A 17,774-nucleotide genomic window follows, 5' to 3' on the forward strand; every position below is an offset into this window, starting at 1 on the left:
TCATTCTTCCCCATGTCGCTTCCCACAATATTTATAGTTGATTTGTGGGACAGATGTCAAAACTTTTGCCAATTAAAAGCACGGCCTCAATGAATGCTTGTACCTACTCCACTCACTTGACGCTGCCACTTAGCTCTGTATAGAAGTAGAACGGCGCCATTGTAGGTAGTTTGCGGCATTGCGTGAGTGGGTCGTTCCGCGCATGCGTTAATTGCGTTAAACTAAATCAGTACTTCTCAAATGGTGGGGCGCGCCCCCCCAGGGGGGCGCAGAGCGATGCCAGGGGGGGCGCGAGTGACCTCGGGGAACATGCTTTTTTTTTTTTTTTTGCCGTACTAGAATAAAGTGTACTTGCACATCCACTCCGTGGGTGGCAGTGGCGCTCTCATTTTCAAAGTGCGTGCAGTATTTTTGAAGTAAGCAAGAGCACACGGAAGAGACTAGTGACGAGATTTGTCGTTCACTTGAGTATCAAGAGACTCATGCAGAGCCGGACTCACGCAGCGACCCACTGTCTTTCTCACGTGTCCGGCCGAAAAGTGCCGTTTTCGGCTTGGGATCGTCACGACCACCGCCCTCACCTACGGTTCTCCCTCGGCCGCCGAGAATGCGCTTTTTTCGGGCCGTTTGCCTTTGACTTTTAATATAGTGGGAAATGAGGAAAGACCACTGTTTACTGAGTCTAAAAATGATTATAGCGGAGAAGCCAAATCAGTTAAGACGCCACTTAAAGACATTAGACCTCAATCTCATTGATAAGCCGCTTGATTGTTTTTCAGCGAAAATGTGCCGAATATTGCCAATTGTCACAATCGTCCCGCTTTGTCAGTGTTATATCAGTAAACCAGTGAGCACTGTGGTGAATCAGCGAAAATAAAAACTTTCCTTCTGTCCAAAGACTTTTTTCCCCCCTTCTATTACAGTTTTGTTTTTTTTCGGTCAAATTTTTTGGCATGTGTCCTGAAGAGTAAATGTTTCTAATCAATTTGAATTTGTTATTATTTACTGATTTTATTTTTCAGTATCAAATGGTCAAAAATGTACCTTGAGTGTATTTTTACAGTTTGGATGTGACTTTTTTTTTTTTTTTTTTTTACTTCAGGCAAATTGATGCGCGTTAAGTCGTTTCTGTTACAAGCAACACAATGTTAAAAAAGTTATACTTTATTATAAGTTGATCTATGTTACTTTTTTTCTTTAATAGAAAAAAAGGACACAATGTTAGGCTGAGGCGTACTTGTAATATAGACGAATGATACTATTTACAGTGGCGGCAGAGAGTTGGGGGGGGGCGCGAAACATTTACGTCTTCCTTGGGGGGGGCGTAACAGAAAATAATTGAGAAGCACTGAATTAAATTAACGTGATTAATTTAAAAAAATAATTACCGCCCGTTAACGCGATAAATTTGACAGCCCTAATATTTTCTGTCCAAAACGTCTATCAACACATTGCAGACAGTAACGAGTTGACCAGTTAATTAAATGTATTCAACTGAAGAGGAAGAAGTGGCTTTAGTGTTTCTCAATTAATCCCAAAATTTATGTTTGCAGCCTGCAGACACTTCATCTCGACGCAAACCACCTGAATTCATTGCCTGCCGCACTGGGGTCCTTGGAGACTTTGGGCTACCTTGGCTTGACTTTCAACTGTTTCACTTGCATCCCCACTGTCCTCGAAAAGATGAGAGACATGGAGAGACTGTGTCTGGCAGGAAACCAAATCTCTGTCTTAGACGTGGAAAGACTGCAGTGGTTGTCCACTCGCCACATAGATCTCAGGTAAGTTTAAGAGGTTTAAGAAGTGTGTTAGTTTAAAAAAGGACATTCTTGCCAAAATTAAATGTCTGTCAATAGAAATCACTGTTAAGTACAACTTTAACAATTTTGTGTGAAAAGCAAGCAAATCCTCCTGTATCATAGAAACGATCAAATGCACAAATGGTAAATGGTGTTATACTTGTATAGCGCTTTTCCACCTTTCAAGGCTCTCAAAGCGCTTTACACTACATCACCATCCATCTACTGGTGACGCAGCACCAGGAGCAATGTGGGGTTCAGTATCTTGCTCAAGCATACTTAACCGAGTTGAAGGTTAAGAGTCTAACTCAGGGGTCCCCGGCCCGCCTCCACATTTGGTCCGGCCCCCTGAACGAAAAACAAAAAAACAAAACAAAAAAAACTTTTTTTTTTTTTTCCCCCCAATAGTGTTATTTATTTCCTGGCTTTTTTCTGTGAAGAACCCAGAGAGGGTTATTTGGTTATTATCTATTTAATTAATAGTGTTACTTGAAAGGTGGAAAAGCGCTATATAAGTATAACACCATTTATTATTATACTATATTATTATTTTATTTACTTTTGTTCCGTGAAGAATCCAGAAAGGGTTATTTGATTGTGGCTTTCTGAAAAACAGTAAATCTTTACATTTTGGCATTCCTGCAATCGTCACACCTTTTCTGTTACAAACTGACCCCAGCCCCTCATCAGAAAAGGGAAAAGTTATGTGGCCCTCACAGGAAAAAGTTTGGGGACCCCTGGTCTAACTGAACACTTGCACACTCTTTATAGCAGATTATTAATAGGTTTTCTATGATGACTAAAAAGAGACATGGTCCAGCGGGCTGAGTTGTGGAAACGGATAATATAGGGTCTACTGCATTGACATGTAATTAGTCGCTAACTGAGTTCCCTCTGTTTATTGTTTTCATTATTGTACAGGCTGAACCGACTTCTACGTGTGATCGTGGATGACATGAAGCAGCTAGTACACATTGTACAGCTGGACTTAAGGGATGCTGGTCTACAGGAGCTGGATGTAAGACCTCTCTGTAAGCTGGAAGTTCTCCACTGTGACAGAAACCGCCTCTCCCTCATTAGAGTCAGTGGGCACACCCTCAAAAGTCTGCATGCAGCACACAATGGTATGGTGCATTCGGAAATTATTAACAGTGCTTTACTTTGTCCACAATGAATCACATTAATTTTGTTCCTAAAAAAATAAGCAGGATCCCATAGTAAAAGTGTCAGATTTTTTTCTAGAAAAATGTATTATGTAATTATACTTTGAATGATTTTAAAAATTTAAGAAAAATAAATCACATATACTACATTAGTTTTCACAGCTTTTGCCATCAAGCTTAAACTTGGTTTGATAGGTTCCACTGATCATGCTAGAGAGGGTTTTTACAGCTTACAGTTTAATTGGTATAAATGCACCCTGTTATAAGGTGCCACAGTTGACTAGTACAAACTAAAAAGTCAGGACTTTTTGCTGTGAACCTATGACACAGGATTGTCACGAGGTTACATAATTTATAAAGACGAAATATAATCTTTATTATCACTGCATATGTAACAAGAATAGACCAATGTAATTTATCATTCTAATTATACCTAGGAGTGTGACAATATATCGAAAAGGTGATACTGTGTATCACAATAGTTTGTAGCCCAAAAGGTTATTGATATGCTCCCACAAAGAATCAATATATCGTTTTAAAAAGGTGTAACTGTAAAAAAAAAAATCCATTAGGATCTTTCATTAGATTAGAGTCTACGTTAGCTCACTGGCTGCCATTAACAGTGCTAGACATCCAATTCATTTTGACTGGGTTGGACGTCTAGCGCCGTCAATGGCACTGAAACCAGTCTTTTGTGGGCATTTACAGGTCACTTTCTGTTCAGTTTTGGTCATTTACAGGTTACTTCGTGTTGGTTTTGCATCACTTCCTATTCCTTTGGGGACATGTAGGCTCTGTCGCAGGAGTTACACGTAAAGGCAGATAATAGGGTCGTGCGACCCATGGGACTTCTCGGAGAGAGACAATACTGAAGCCGACACCCGACAGCTTTAGTCCGCCGCACTGTTTAGAGTAAATCTGCTCTGCAGACTGTCCACGGCTACAGGGGCGCTCATTCAATGTTCGCTAATTAGACAAGTTAGAAGGGACTGTAACACACCATTTGGTTGGTTTGCCAACTACCATTGACCCCAGAAGAAGATGTCAAATAAGAAATTCAAACAATTAGAAGAAAGCCTGCGGCCAAGTTCAAAATGTGGGTGTGGGGTAATGGATGTAAGGAGGGAAGACGGGACCTTGAATTTGGAGGTGGGCGTTCAGTCTTTGTGATGTAGAAAAGTTACAGAAGTACAAAACCATTAGTTTGAACCTCAACTTTTGGAAAAGGGGCCAAGTAACAAAATTACAAGACAATTTTCTTCTTCTTTTTTTTTTTGGGGGGGGGGGGGGGGGGGGGTGATGAAGGATTCCCCTTCGTTGATTTTGCCATATATTTAAGTTAGATAGAGCAAACTACCATAATAGGGGTTCTTTAACGACTGACGCATACAGTACATGGAGAGACTGGGCAGGTACTGTCATGTACAAGACGGAGGAACCAGTTGCATATCACAGACACATGATTGTATTGATGTTGACAGGCAAATAAAACAATCAGGTCAAGCGGTAATGGCTAGTTGGCATGCAAACGTATGCTGAATAGCTGACGACCTGACACTGAATGCTATGTTTTTGTGCCTTATATACAGTTCTTTGTGACACATTAAAGAGCAAACTGTCCTTGTGACGGAAACCGTATGCAATTTGGTGGCACATGACAGAACAGACTTTGTGATGGAAGCCTGATGCAATATCAGGCAATATGTCAGCACATGAGCGGCTAGTGATGGGATTTTCGGCTCTTTCGGTGATCCGGTTCAATTGGATCGGCTCAGTCAAAAGAGCCGGCTCTTTTTGGCTCTGAAAGGGCTCTTTCAACTTTAGCTTTTGTTTTAAATATTTAAGACAAATTTAGCATTTGTTTTGATAAATGACTTGGTGAACTAAATATTGCACTCTACTGACTGCAAATAGCAACAATTATCAAGCAAAGAAAAGGGTTTTTACTTATTTTATTGAACATTAAAAAGGCTCCAAACAATAAACAAGCAACCAAATTAAACTTCAACCACCAACAATCAAACATGCTGCGTCATCAGTGCGTAGTAACTGCAACAGCAGCAGCGAACAAAACAAACATAAGCTACTCCTTGCTTTATTTTAACAAACATAAGCTACTCCTTGCTTTATTTTAAATTTGCATTCAAGAAAACTAAATACTTCAACTTTGACAGGCTGATCCGGCTCCTTCTCTCATTGATTATTTGTCCAGTCTTTTAGCTAAATCCAGATTTTTTTTTTTGTCATGAAACCTGCAGATGCATATGTTGACTTGCATCCATCATTAAAAAAAAAAAAAAATCAAATTTCTAAATTAGAGTCTCAAAATAATGAAATTCTAAGTGTATCAAATGTGTTACATTAGGCTATAAGGGGTTCAGTTTGCAGACACGGCATTCTGCCCTACTGTCATCTGACTTTAACCAGTTAAAATGTATCCTAATGTTACTGTGTTTTCGGCTCATATTGAAGGCCTACAAACCGCGTTTGTCTGTCGTCTTTTCCTCCTCCTCCTGTGTGTCTGTGGCTGTGCACTTGCAGCTGCGTGACGGACGGTGCTCAGCATTTCGTGCACTCCGTGGCGTGGCGTGCAGTACTACCAAGCCCCTGGCCCCTCCCCTTTCTCTTCCTTTCTCCCTTTCTGCGCACGGCACTCCCTCACCTGAGCCTCTGCCACACCTCGCTTCAGACACGTGAGAAAGCGAGCGCGAGAGAGAGAGAGGGAGGGCGGGTGAGAGGGAGCCGGCTCTTGAGGGAGGGTGCCGGTGTTGTGCCGGCTCTCTTCGTTCACTTCAAAAAGCCGGCTCTTTGTACCGGCTCGTTCGCGACCGACACATCACTAATGAGCGCACGCTGAGTGCACGTGACAGAATCCCCCTCTCAAGGGACGGCCCCAGGAGTCCCAAGAATTGAGCCCACCAAGGGCTACTAATCCACCGACCCGTCAGAGTCCATGGCCTCATCCACTGAGGGCATCGGCTCAATCTCCTCCTCGCCAACTATCGATGGCACAGGGTCGGGTTCAGAGTCAGATGAAGGCATGGGCTGAGAGCAAACGGGTCACTATCAAGGTGACCCGATTTCATAGATGAAAATAGAAAACATGCGGAAGAAGGGGGGGCAAATTCCCCTTCTAAGGAAAATTAACTTGGGGGGGAAGGCGTAACAGCGACAGGATAAAACGCAACACCAAATCTCAAGAGTCATACTTAGGTCAGTGAAGCGGGTATGGGCAGAGGGTTAACCATTACAGAAAAGATGCAAATGGGGCGTCATGCAGCCAGCCATCTTTGGCACTCACGGCAACCCCTGGCATGTCCCATCACAGCGTGGTGTGTGGAGCAGGTGGAAGAGATCGGAGGTGGTATGTGTGCACATCTGAGTCTGTTTATTTGCATAATTATCCTTCTGAGACCCTGCGTACTCATTTGAGGACATTGAAAAATCATCAGGAGTGGCCATCTCTGGGCCTTGAGTCTCAGTCCAGCCTGGTTTCCATGTCTCCCTCTTTTTACATGACCGAATCATACTGTAAGCTCATCAACAAGCTCTGCAGAAGTCTGACAATGATCTTGATTATTTGCTCCCTTGGAAAAATGTATTGCAAAAAAAAAAAGTTTTAATGACCGTTTGGAAAGACCCAAAAATGCGCTCTTTCTGGGATAAAGTTTATCATGTGGGGAATAGAGGGCGAGGACATGAAGGGAAGGGGTTCGGAGCTTGAGGTCACATTCCTTCAGGAGATAATGGCCGCCGACAAAGCCAGTTGATAGTGTTGTTGGGATTTGAAGGTCCGATTGGGTAGAATGCCCTTCATCATCCGTAAATGGAAGAAATTCAGAAACAAGAAGACTCTGTTTAGAGCTGTCCACTCATCTAAACTGAGTGATTGGGGAGAAAGAGCTTGGATAATTGCCAAAGAAATGTGAAATGAACACGTCAGAGCACCAGCGTTCTGAAATGGAAAAAGCAAAAAAGTTTAACCTTGCAGACGAACTCAGATACAAATGGTCAGATGGAAGCCACTCCATATTTAAGGCAGATGAAGGACAACCAGATCATCATAGGCACAATTCTCTCATCTTAAGAGACAAACATGTACATCTTTGGAATAAATGCCTGATTGCATGTTTCCAAGAAACGAGGCGCAGCTTGCCATCTGGCCCATACCATCCCTATGCTGTGGGTGATCGTGGTGGATGTATGCTTTGGGGATTTCTTATGTGACAGTAGCCAGTATAGAGGGCAAGATCAATGTTGCAATGTACAGAGACATATTGGATGACCACTTGCTCCAGAGTCCTCTTGATCTCATACTAGGGTGACATTTCGTCCTGCAGCACGACACCAATCCTAAAAACACAGCCATATCAAAAGAGTAACTTCAGGACAGCTCGGTCAGTGTCCTTGAGTGACCCAGCCATAGTTTGTACTTGAATCCCATCTCTGGAGGGAGTTAAAAATGAATGTGCATTGACATTTTACATCCAACCAGACCAAAAATACATGAATAAGCCAAACTGACATTATATTCACGCTGTCATTATGAGGCATTTAAAAAAAATATTTTTCCCCTTAGAATAAGGCAAAGCAAAACGTGGAAAAAGTGTAAATATTTTATAAATGTCTTTTGTGAAAATTCACTTTTAGATATGATAGTATCTTCATCTACCTAAATAAATCAATTCTGTGTTTATGATTTTAGAACTAAAAGAAGTGGAAGTGGACTCTGTCCCAGAGAATCTGACTTTTCTGGATTTGTCCTGGTATGAAGACTCGCTACAAAATACATCTTAGTGTGGAACCATTAAAAATGTGCTTGTCTTGAGCTGAATTTATGATTGTTCCTATTTTCTTAAAGGAATAAGCTCGACGTCATCCCTGATTGGGTGTATGAAAACAGGAGACTGGAACTTTTGGACATTAATCATAATTCTGTGACTGAGCTGCCCATACGGTGAGTATCACCCACCCAACCACACACACACACACACACCATTTAAAAAGTCTTCATCTATTATTGTTATTAGAGAGAGTTGAGTTTTGTGACAATAAAAAAAATTCTGACTGATTTTGATACCCACCATACCGGTACTGAAAAAAAAAAAAAAAAGATCAGAAAATTATGCTTTTGATTTCAAAAATGGAATTAATACATAAAAAAAACATTAAAAAATACTTAAAATTAAGACACATAACATTAAAGGGAACCTTGGAATTAAAGACTTGTTAGCTCTAATAAGCCACAATTGTTCTCTTTTACTAAAATGTTCATAGAAACACAGAAAATATTGCCATTGATTAAAAAATCTATAATAATTAGTACTTGTTTTGACCTACGGAGGGCGCCATGTTTATATACCTGCAATGGACGCTCGGAGTAATGACATAGATTGTCACTCGACGAATACTACCGGGTTACTGCAATTCCTTCTATGCGGCGATAATTCCAACACATGCGCTCATCGGTTAAAAGGAGCGAGTACTTAATATTTGTGTTTTTATTTAGTCTTTTATTCCTTTTCGTTGCCTCAAAATACTTTTTGCATGTGTTTTCCTCTCATAGGTTTAAGCATCGTTTTTTTAGTGGTAACTTTAAAGCAGATTGTTGATCTGTTGACCATATTCGTCACATAGCATATTTAAACCAAGGCATCTTTTGTATGTTCTGTCTATATGCATCTAAACAAAATAAGCTGAAAGCGCACAGTAGTATTTTGGGTGTTAAATTCGCCTCATGTAGAAATTTCGCCGGTGTAGTACATTTTGGCAGAACATAGTTTTTTTCCCCTACTCATCTCATTCCGTCTTTCCTGTTCATTTTTCTTTTTCTGCTTGTTTTGTGAAATTTCAACAGCACTGTCATGCTCATTAATGTTCCTCTCAGGTTCAAATTGAAATGGATGAACAGATGACATGTTTATGTCGCTAGAGTCATACTCTGGAAGCCTGGCAGCGTAGCCATGTGACGTCACCGCCCTGCAATGCCAACAAGAATGGCGACCTATTAGTTAATCAAATTTTACAAATTGTATAAAAACGAAAACATTGAGGGTTTTCAATATCAAATTATTTAACTCATAATAACGTTTAACTTTTAAGAACTAAAGTCTTTTTATCCGTGGATCCCTTTAAAGTGTTAGTTTGAAATACTTCTCTACTCCATGCATGCTTCACCAATGCCCAAATGAGTACACAGAGCCCTGCCATTTTGAATGAAACCCAAAAAGCCCTTTTTCTTCCCTTCAATATAGTGTGTTTGGGACACACACTCTGGGCAAACACGCGCCCGTTCATGTCCACGCGACAGCAGCGCTGATTCACCGGGCGTCCACCTAATGTCCGCTTGGCAAAAACACTTTACTAACACGCTTAAAACTTGCTACTTACAATAAACAATCACATTTGCTGTTTTTACATTTGTAGTGCTGATTTGATGGGCCAAACGCTTGTTACTTTATGTTCGTGCTTGTACAAACATGCGCGCCATGAGCGAGCGTAACACAGGCTGCAGTTACTCTTTAAGCCAGTAGTGGTAGTGGTAGCCAGTAAAAAAGTGACAAACCATTTACACATATATGTTCAACTTTGCTCACTCTAATATTTAGTTATATCAAAGTTTGCATAGTATGCATAAACAATGTTGTATTTATGTAATTTACTGGATTTGCTAATGTCTTCATATGTGGTTGTGGTGCAGTTGGTAGCGTGATTTGTCTAGTGACCTAAAGAGTCAGTCACTTGATCCCAACTACGACTGCTGACTATCGAAGTGTCCTTGGGCGCTGACACTGGTAGTGAAATATTCCCAGTGGGTTGACAGACCCTTGCATGGCAGCAGCACTATTGCTGTATGAATGTGTGAGGGAATGGATGAATGTGAGTCAATGCAAAATACTCTGGGAATGGTACAATGTGTAGACAAAAGTGCTAACGTATTTTTCGGACTATATGTCGCACCAGCCATAAAATGCCCAACGAAGAGGAAAAAAACATATATACAGTGGGGAGAACAAGTATTTGATACAATGCCAATGGGTTTTCCCATTGTGAGTGTATCAAATACTTGTTCTTCCCACTGTAAGTCGCACCGGAGTATAAGTCGGATTTTTGGGGGAAATTTACTTGATAAAATCCATCACATAGAACAGATATGTCATCTTGGAAGGCAATTTAATTTAAAAAAAAAAAAAAAAAAAAAAAAAACAGAAGAACATGCTGAATAAGTGCACAGTATGATGTTACATGATGCATGAACAACAAAATGCGAATATACTGTCCTCTCCAGGACGCTACGGCTCGGTCCTGGCTATACAGTGAGCTAAACTCCCAAATGACGATGCTGAATGTCCATATAATTTGCTGAATCAACTTCGTCCTCGATACCAAACAGGTTCGCATCAACATAAATAAATGATATTTAGCTACTATTACACCAATGATACAAACGGTTAGCATGCGTTGGCTAGCATTAGCACATTGTTCAAACAACCACACAACTGTCTCTAGGTGTCCGATCGCGGGTGGAAAACACACAACAACAACAACAGAAAAGATGATACACACAGGCGTTGCCTCTGTAGAGATATTTTACAAGCATGAACAATGAACGTAGGTTCGCAGCCATGTTTCTCTCTCTCTCGCCTACTTGCTCAGAGATGCTGCGTAGCTGTCAGTCTTTTTCTGGTGTGTGAGCGCTCTTCTTCGCGTAAACAAGTGCGAGTGCGCCCCACTTGGGTGTGAAAGCGCCACAAACTAAAAGCATGCATTTCAATATAAAAAAGTCAATAATACAATTGAACACACATTGCCAAAGGCAGAACGCGATCGTGGCCATAGCTATAAAGTTTTTAGATGACTATAGCATAAAGAACATGCTAACAAGTTTACCAAACCATCAGTGTCACTCCAAAACACCAAAATAACATGTGAAATGATATCATAATGTGTTAATAATTTCACACATAAGTCGCACCCCCAGCCAAACTATGAAAAAAACACTGCGACTTATAGTCGGAAAAATACGGTATATACAGCGGTACCTCTAAATAACGATGTAATTTGTTCCAGGAGCTGGTTTGTAAGTTGAAATGGTCGTATGTTAGGAAGAATTTTCCCATAAGAATATATTATAATTGGATTAATTTGTTTCATAGCCCAAAACCCTACTCTAAATCCTTCATAAATTCTGCAGGTACAATGACAAATAGCAATAACAAAATAGCATAGCAAAACAAATACATTCTGAATTCCATTCGGAAAAATGATAATAGTAAATCGGAGATAAAAATAAGGGGTTTTATCGTCACCTTGTAGTAGGCATGTTCCGTTATGACATTCTAAAAACAAAACATCACAGTTTCACGGTACCCCGATATTTCAGTTACTGCTCTAAAATGTGTTAATTTGAGATCTCTGGGTTTAAAAAACAAACCAAATAAAAACAATTGAACAGGATTTTTATTTTTCAAACAACATATTGGTATAGTTATAGACTAGTGTGTGTGTAATATATATATATATATATATATATATATATATATATATATATATATATATATATATATATATATATATATAGATATATAAAATAGTACTTGGAACATAAGTATAATGTTAAAAAAAGAATAACTGAAATATTCTAAATAAAATTAAAATAAATGCAGTCCTTTAAGTGAAACCCATTGCCACAGCTCAACATTATCATCAGAACAAAAATAATTTAATTATTTTCCATAAAAAGCAAGTGTGTATGAGTCGTATCATGTTTACATTAAGCACACACACCCTAACTCAACACAGACAGTCAGCAGACAGAAAAAACACCACAGGCTGTACTATGAAAATGTCATTATGAACTCATGCTTAGGGCGGAAGGCTTAGACAAAAGTAGGCTATAATGTTAGAGAGGAAACAAGTTAGCCTTCTTGGCATGCTAGTTAGCCATGATATCTGTTTCGTTAACCCTTTAACACCGAAGCCAATTTTGACCGAATTTGCAAGCCTTTGATGTTGCCTTTATATTTCTAAGGAACAAATGTTCACAGCGGCCAGGTTGGGTCCCTTTTTTCAGGACACTATTACCTTCATGTCCATGTCCAAACTGTTGTTTTCTTCACTGACAAATTATAATACACATTTTGGACCCAAAAAGACAAAAAACAATTCCCCAAATGTTTTGTCAAAATTTGTAATATTGATTTCCCATTGACAACCAAACATGTTCGACCAACCGTTTTGAAGATTGATAATATTTATTCAACTTGTTAGAATAAACATTCGACCGAAAAAAATTAGACTGATTAGTTTTATGTTTGACGATTCAACACTAACAGCAGGTATGGTCACAGGCGTTTTTGGCCTTTACACATACTGTGGTCAAAACAGGTAATATACAGCGAAAAAAATACATATATATTAGGGCTGTCAAACGATTAAACATTTTAATCCAGTTAATCACAGCTTAAAAATGAAATAATCATAATTAATTGCAATTCAAACCATCTCTAAAATATGCCATATTTTTCTGTAAATTATTGTTGGAATGGAAAGCTAAGACTTAAGACGGATATATACATTCAACATACTGTACATACGTACTGTATTTGTTTATTATAACAATAAATCTACAAGATGGCATTAACATTATTAACAGTCTTTCTGTTAAAGGGATCCACCTACAGAAAGACTTGTAGTTCTTAAAAGATAAATGTTAGTACAAGTTATAGTAATTTTATATTTAAACCCCTCTTAATGTTCCGGTTTTAATAAAATTTGTAACATTTTCAATCGAAAAATAAACTAGTAGCTCGCCATATTTGACGTCGCCGAGCGGTGATGAGACATGGGCTCCTTGTTGCCTGGCACGGCCAGACTGTTCTCCCTGTATTTTTCAAACACTGTGAGAATAGTCTGGGACCCAGCCCATTAACGGCCTCTGGAGCAAGAACAAAATAACCGTCCAATCAGATTTGTTTATTTGCGTGACGTGTTCTTAACGAGCAACGTCACTCTTCCGCGTCGGAAGTCGTCTCCACAACATTACAGATGGCGAACAGGAGAGCCGAGAATATGTTCCAATCCACGGTAAAATCAGTTTTAAATTACCGAAAACAAATCGACATAAGTCATTGACAACAGTCTGTCTCGCGCTAGCCATGTTGAATAAACTCCGCTCTCCTTGTATGTGTACTTCCGTGCGCAAGTCCCTCGTCGCTTTACTAACGTCACGTCCGCCCGTCGCTGATTGGTCCACTCCGCTGTCTGTTTGCTGTTGCTTGCTGCGCCCTGGAAATTTTATCCGCTGAATGGTGGCCAAACTCAATAGCTGGAACAGCGGTGAGTCTGGTGTACCAGGCTAGGCTCCCTGCCATTCTTCCACAGTGTCTGTACTACGTAAGGTCGTGATTGAAATACACCACAAGGTGTCAATTGCGAGTTTTAAATTACTTAGAAATCTAGCCAATTAGTGTGTTTTTAACCCTCGACTGATGCCGTAATTTCCTGTTTACTGGTCCATCCACGGTCATTTGAGTGCTGGCTTCACAATGCACGAGACCTCTGATAGTTTCTATATTGTGACTAAATATTGCCATCAAGTATACGGTGCCCTCCATAATTATTGGCACCCCTGAAAAAGAAGTGTTTTTTAGCTTCTAATATATATATATATATATATATATTTTTTTTTTAATTCAAATAATATTGGACCTTAATGGAAAAAAGAGAAAAATCCAACCTTCAATACAAGTGCATTCATTCAGTGGGGAAAAAATCCCACATAAAGAAAATAATATTTGACATCAATTAATGTGTGTCGCAATTATTAGCACCCCTGGTGTTAATACTTTGTACAACCCCCTTTTGCCAACAAAACATGGTCTGGGGACTGAGATGGCCATGGGAGGAGCTTGATTTTGTGTCTGGTAAACCATTTCTGTGTAGATTTGGCCATATGTTTAGGGTCATGGTCTTGCTGAAAGACCCAGTGACGAGCCATCTTCAGCTTTTGGGCAGAGGGCAACAGATCTTGATTTAAAATGTCCTGTTATTTCAATGCATTCATGATGCCATGCACCCTAACAAGGTTCCCAGGGCAAATGGAAGCGAAACAGTCCCACAGCATCACTGACCCACCCACATACTTCACAGTGGGTATGAGGTGCTTTTCAGCATGTGCATCTTTCGTGGCACGCCAGACCCACTTAGAGTGTTTGTTGCCAAAAAGCTCAATCTTGGTCTCACACAAAAATACACATTGCTGGGACCGTGTGCTTTGGTCAGATGAAACCAAGGGGTAAAAGGGAGTTGTACAAAGTATTAACACCAGGGGTGCTAATAATTGTGACACACATTATTTGATGTCAAATAATTTTTTCTTTATGTGGGATTTTTTCCCCACTGAATGAATGCACTTGTATTGAAGGTTAGATTTTTCTCTTTTTTTTCCCATTAAGATCCCATATTATTTGAATTTAAAAAAAAAATATTAGAAGCTAAAAAACACATCTTTTTCAGGGTTGCCAATAATTATGGAGGGCACTGTATTTGTTGAGCTAAACGAAATGTTTGAATAGAGTTTGACCAAAGTCGTAAGTTTTATGTGTATTTTGCATAGATAGATCTTTGCATTGGGTGCTTTTCTTTTTGTGAATCTTTTTTTTTTTTTGAGAGATAGGAATATTATTTTTGTTGTGCTTTCACTAAATGATACTTATGTTTGTTATGAAGGAGTTGCCGAAGCTTATGCCAATAAACCATGGGTCCAATGAACGCCTGTGTCCACTCGCCTTTCTCTGCCTCTTAGCTCTCAATGTGCAAAAAATGGCGTCATTGTAATTTGTTTGAGGCAATGCATGAGCGGGTCAATCCGCGCATTCGTTAAATGCGTCAAATATTTTAACGTGATTAATTAAAAATATTAATTACCGCCCGTAAACGCGATAAATTTGACAGCACTAATATATATAACACAAAAACGGTTTGGAGGATATCTCATCTAACACAAAAAGGTTTTGGAGGATATCTCTTTGTGAGGTTAGGAATTGTACCGAACACCTTATCAAAAGTATGTATATACATGCAATCAAGCTTCTCAAGCACACACATCTATATACTAATTGAAAAGATGGATAGTGAAGAAAAAAAATCAAATATATCATTAGGAAATAAGTCATTTAAAAATATTGACAATAAAGTAGTTCAGTTCATTTTTTTCATGCATGCCACTCAGTTTCCTCTTAAACAGGACACAGAGCTATGTCACACACCACGCCACACAGCCCACTCTTCTGCCATTTACGCGCTGCTGTCACTGTTCACACGCCGACTCATCCGAAGAAAACAACTACAAATTCAGCTCATCCTCTTCCTTGAGTTGATCAAATAATGCTTTAGCTTGCGCTAAATTTAGTTTTCGATTCATTCCGCACATTTCAGTCGCCCGCTCAAGCTAACCGGCCGTTTCTCGCTACCTTGTCTTCCTATGCTTAGGGAGGCATCACATCACTTAACAATTTTTAAAAAATGTTCACATCAGTCCTTCTTGACCTCACAATGGCTCCTGGGGTATGTAGTCTTTTGTGGTGCTTTCGGTTTTGAAAAAGGACAAGAAATGATGGAAATATAAACATAAACACATGATCCATATAGCGTTTTAATGCTTATTTATGAGGGCAATGGTCGTTTGACTTCAAGTAAAAACGGGCGTGGACCTCAACTTCCGCACTTTCAAATGAGACCAACCAGCGGCATGTGGGTGACGTAATTACAGCGTGATGAGGCTTCAAAGATGATGTGTGTAATTTTGTCACCGCTGACAAGTTCAGTGTTAAAGGGTTAACAAGCTTACGTTATATGTTACACCACTAGACACATTAAACACGCTAAGTTAACTCGTAGGTGGTGGAAAACGTTCATGACAGTGTTTAATAAAAAAGTTCAGGTGTTTCACCTCCTCCAGCCATCTCGTTGCAGAGCTGACACTGAGCAACAACCGCAGGGGGAGGGGTGAGCCCTGCAGCTGCAAGCCAAGGAGTTCTCCCTGCATTTTGGGGACATAAAAATTAACTAATACCGTAGGAGTGACTGTATGACGGAAAATTTTTGTGGTTTTGAAAACGTGACGTTTTCGTAGCACGGTATACCTTGAAACCGATAACCAGCAAATGTCTACCTTGTAGTGGTATTTACAGTATTTGCCCGCGGAAACTAGATATATTTATGATGTTCTGGGGGAGGGGGTTTGGTTCAGGACAAAGCCGGAGATTGTTAGTTTTTGCCTGTGTCCGTGCTGGTTGATTTGTGTTTAACGTTGCTGCTGGAATGTCAATAAAGCATCGTAGTTTGGCTGCTTGTTTGACACACCACCTCAGACTCCCGTCCTTGTTCTGCGCTACAACCTTTAAATAGGCGAACGGAGATCGGTGGAGATGGCGGTTGGGCATCTCTTTATCCTTAAATCATATCAGCAAAAGGCGTTTCAATCTCCTCCGAAATAACGCTGCGACGTTTAGAGAGAATAGTCATAATCTTGGATGCCGCCGAGACTGTAGACATATTCTGGTCGTCTTGTTGGGCCAGTTCACTGACGTGCACACCACTCATATTTTTCTATCATTTCCAATGGTAATTTCAATGCTAAGAGTCACTTTTTTTCCTTTTTTTTTCACCACTTACACTAACCTTGTTGGGACCCATGTTGATTTCTCTCACAAGAAAATCCGCATTGCTGCAATCCTGTGAGAAAACAATGAAATTGCGACGCTGTCATAAATAGTCTTATTTTGAGCATGTCGTCATATGTTGAGACAAATGACGAGTCAAATTTTATGTCGGATGTCGAAAGGATCTTATGTCAAGGTACCACTGTAATTACATTTCACATTGCTGGAGGGCTGTGTGTTTTGCTCTTTTCTACAATTAGTTACTTTCTCAAATACGAGCATTAAGGGACAAAATATCGTATCACAAAAGAATTTACAACTGAAAGGAATTGTTGAAAAAGTTTCATAACCTGGTTAGCTTGACACAACAGAAGATTTATGTGTTTGTGTATTGTAGGTTGCTATCAAGTGAGCGCCTAAGAAAGCTGCTGGCTGGCTGGAATGCTCTGAGCCACCTGGGTGAGACTCTGGAGAGATCACAGCTAGAAATATTGGACCTTCAGCACAATTTTCTAATGGAGCTCCCAAACGACCTCTTCATCAAAGCCCACAAGTATATTGCAATACTCATCTCACCGTCTCTCACTGCTACACTGATATTGATACTGTATGTTTCATGGATTTTTTACAGCTTGCGGTATCTTAATGTATCAGCCAACAAGTTGGAGAGCCTTCCCGTTGCAAGCCTATCGGAGGACAATTTAAGTAGCCTTGAAGAGCTCTATGTGACCAACAACAGTTTGACTGACAAGTGTGTCCCTCTCCTGACTGGACATGGGCGCCTCCGAGTTCTTCACCTCGCTTACAACCAGCTGCAAACATTTACGGCCAGGTAAAAAAAGCACCCAAAAATTGTTTCCCCGAGAAATCAGCCTGAAAGAGGAAAGAAACTTGACATTTGAGGGAAAAAAAATAAACAGAAAAAAGATGACTACAGTTGAAAATATTATAGATTGTAGCTTTTGCATTTAATGAAAAGCTACCATCAATTTTTGTTGAATTGTTAGGGATGGCAATAATTATGGGATGATTGATTTTATGAAAATAATCACCATTATTTATTAGTATGGGACTTTATAAGTACAGTGATCCCTTGTTTTTCACAGTTAATGAGGACCAGAACCCGCCGCCATTAGTGAAAAACCGCG

General features: G+C 39.8%; 1 protein-coding gene across 2 annotated transcripts in view; it reads left to right on the forward strand.

Moving 5' to 3' along the window:
• LOC130918727 (PH domain leucine-rich repeat-containing protein phosphatase 1-like) overlaps positions 1-17,774 on the forward strand; it is a 44,940-nt gene that overhangs the window by 12,488 nt on the left and 14,678 nt on the right. For both annotated transcript variants that reach the window (XM_057840695.1, XM_057840696.1), the window contains 6 exons: positions 1,554-1,781; positions 2,721-2,923; positions 7,668-7,728; positions 7,824-7,919; positions 17,024-17,179; positions 17,258-17,458. In XM_057840695.1, the coding sequence (XP_057696678.1) occupies positions 1,554-1,781; positions 2,721-2,923; positions 7,668-7,728; positions 7,824-7,919; positions 17,024-17,179; positions 17,258-17,458 (945 nt within the window). The remainder of the gene's footprint in view (positions 1-1,553; positions 1,782-2,720; positions 2,924-7,667; positions 7,729-7,823; positions 7,920-17,023; positions 17,180-17,257; positions 17,459-17,774) is intronic.

Source organism: Corythoichthys intestinalis, chromosome 7 (assembly GCF_030265065.1).
Source record: "Corythoichthys intestinalis isolate RoL2023-P3 chromosome 7, ASM3026506v1, whole genome shotgun sequence".
NCBI classification, from domain to species: domain Eukaryota; kingdom Metazoa; phylum Chordata; class Actinopteri; order Syngnathiformes; family Syngnathidae; genus Corythoichthys; species Corythoichthys intestinalis.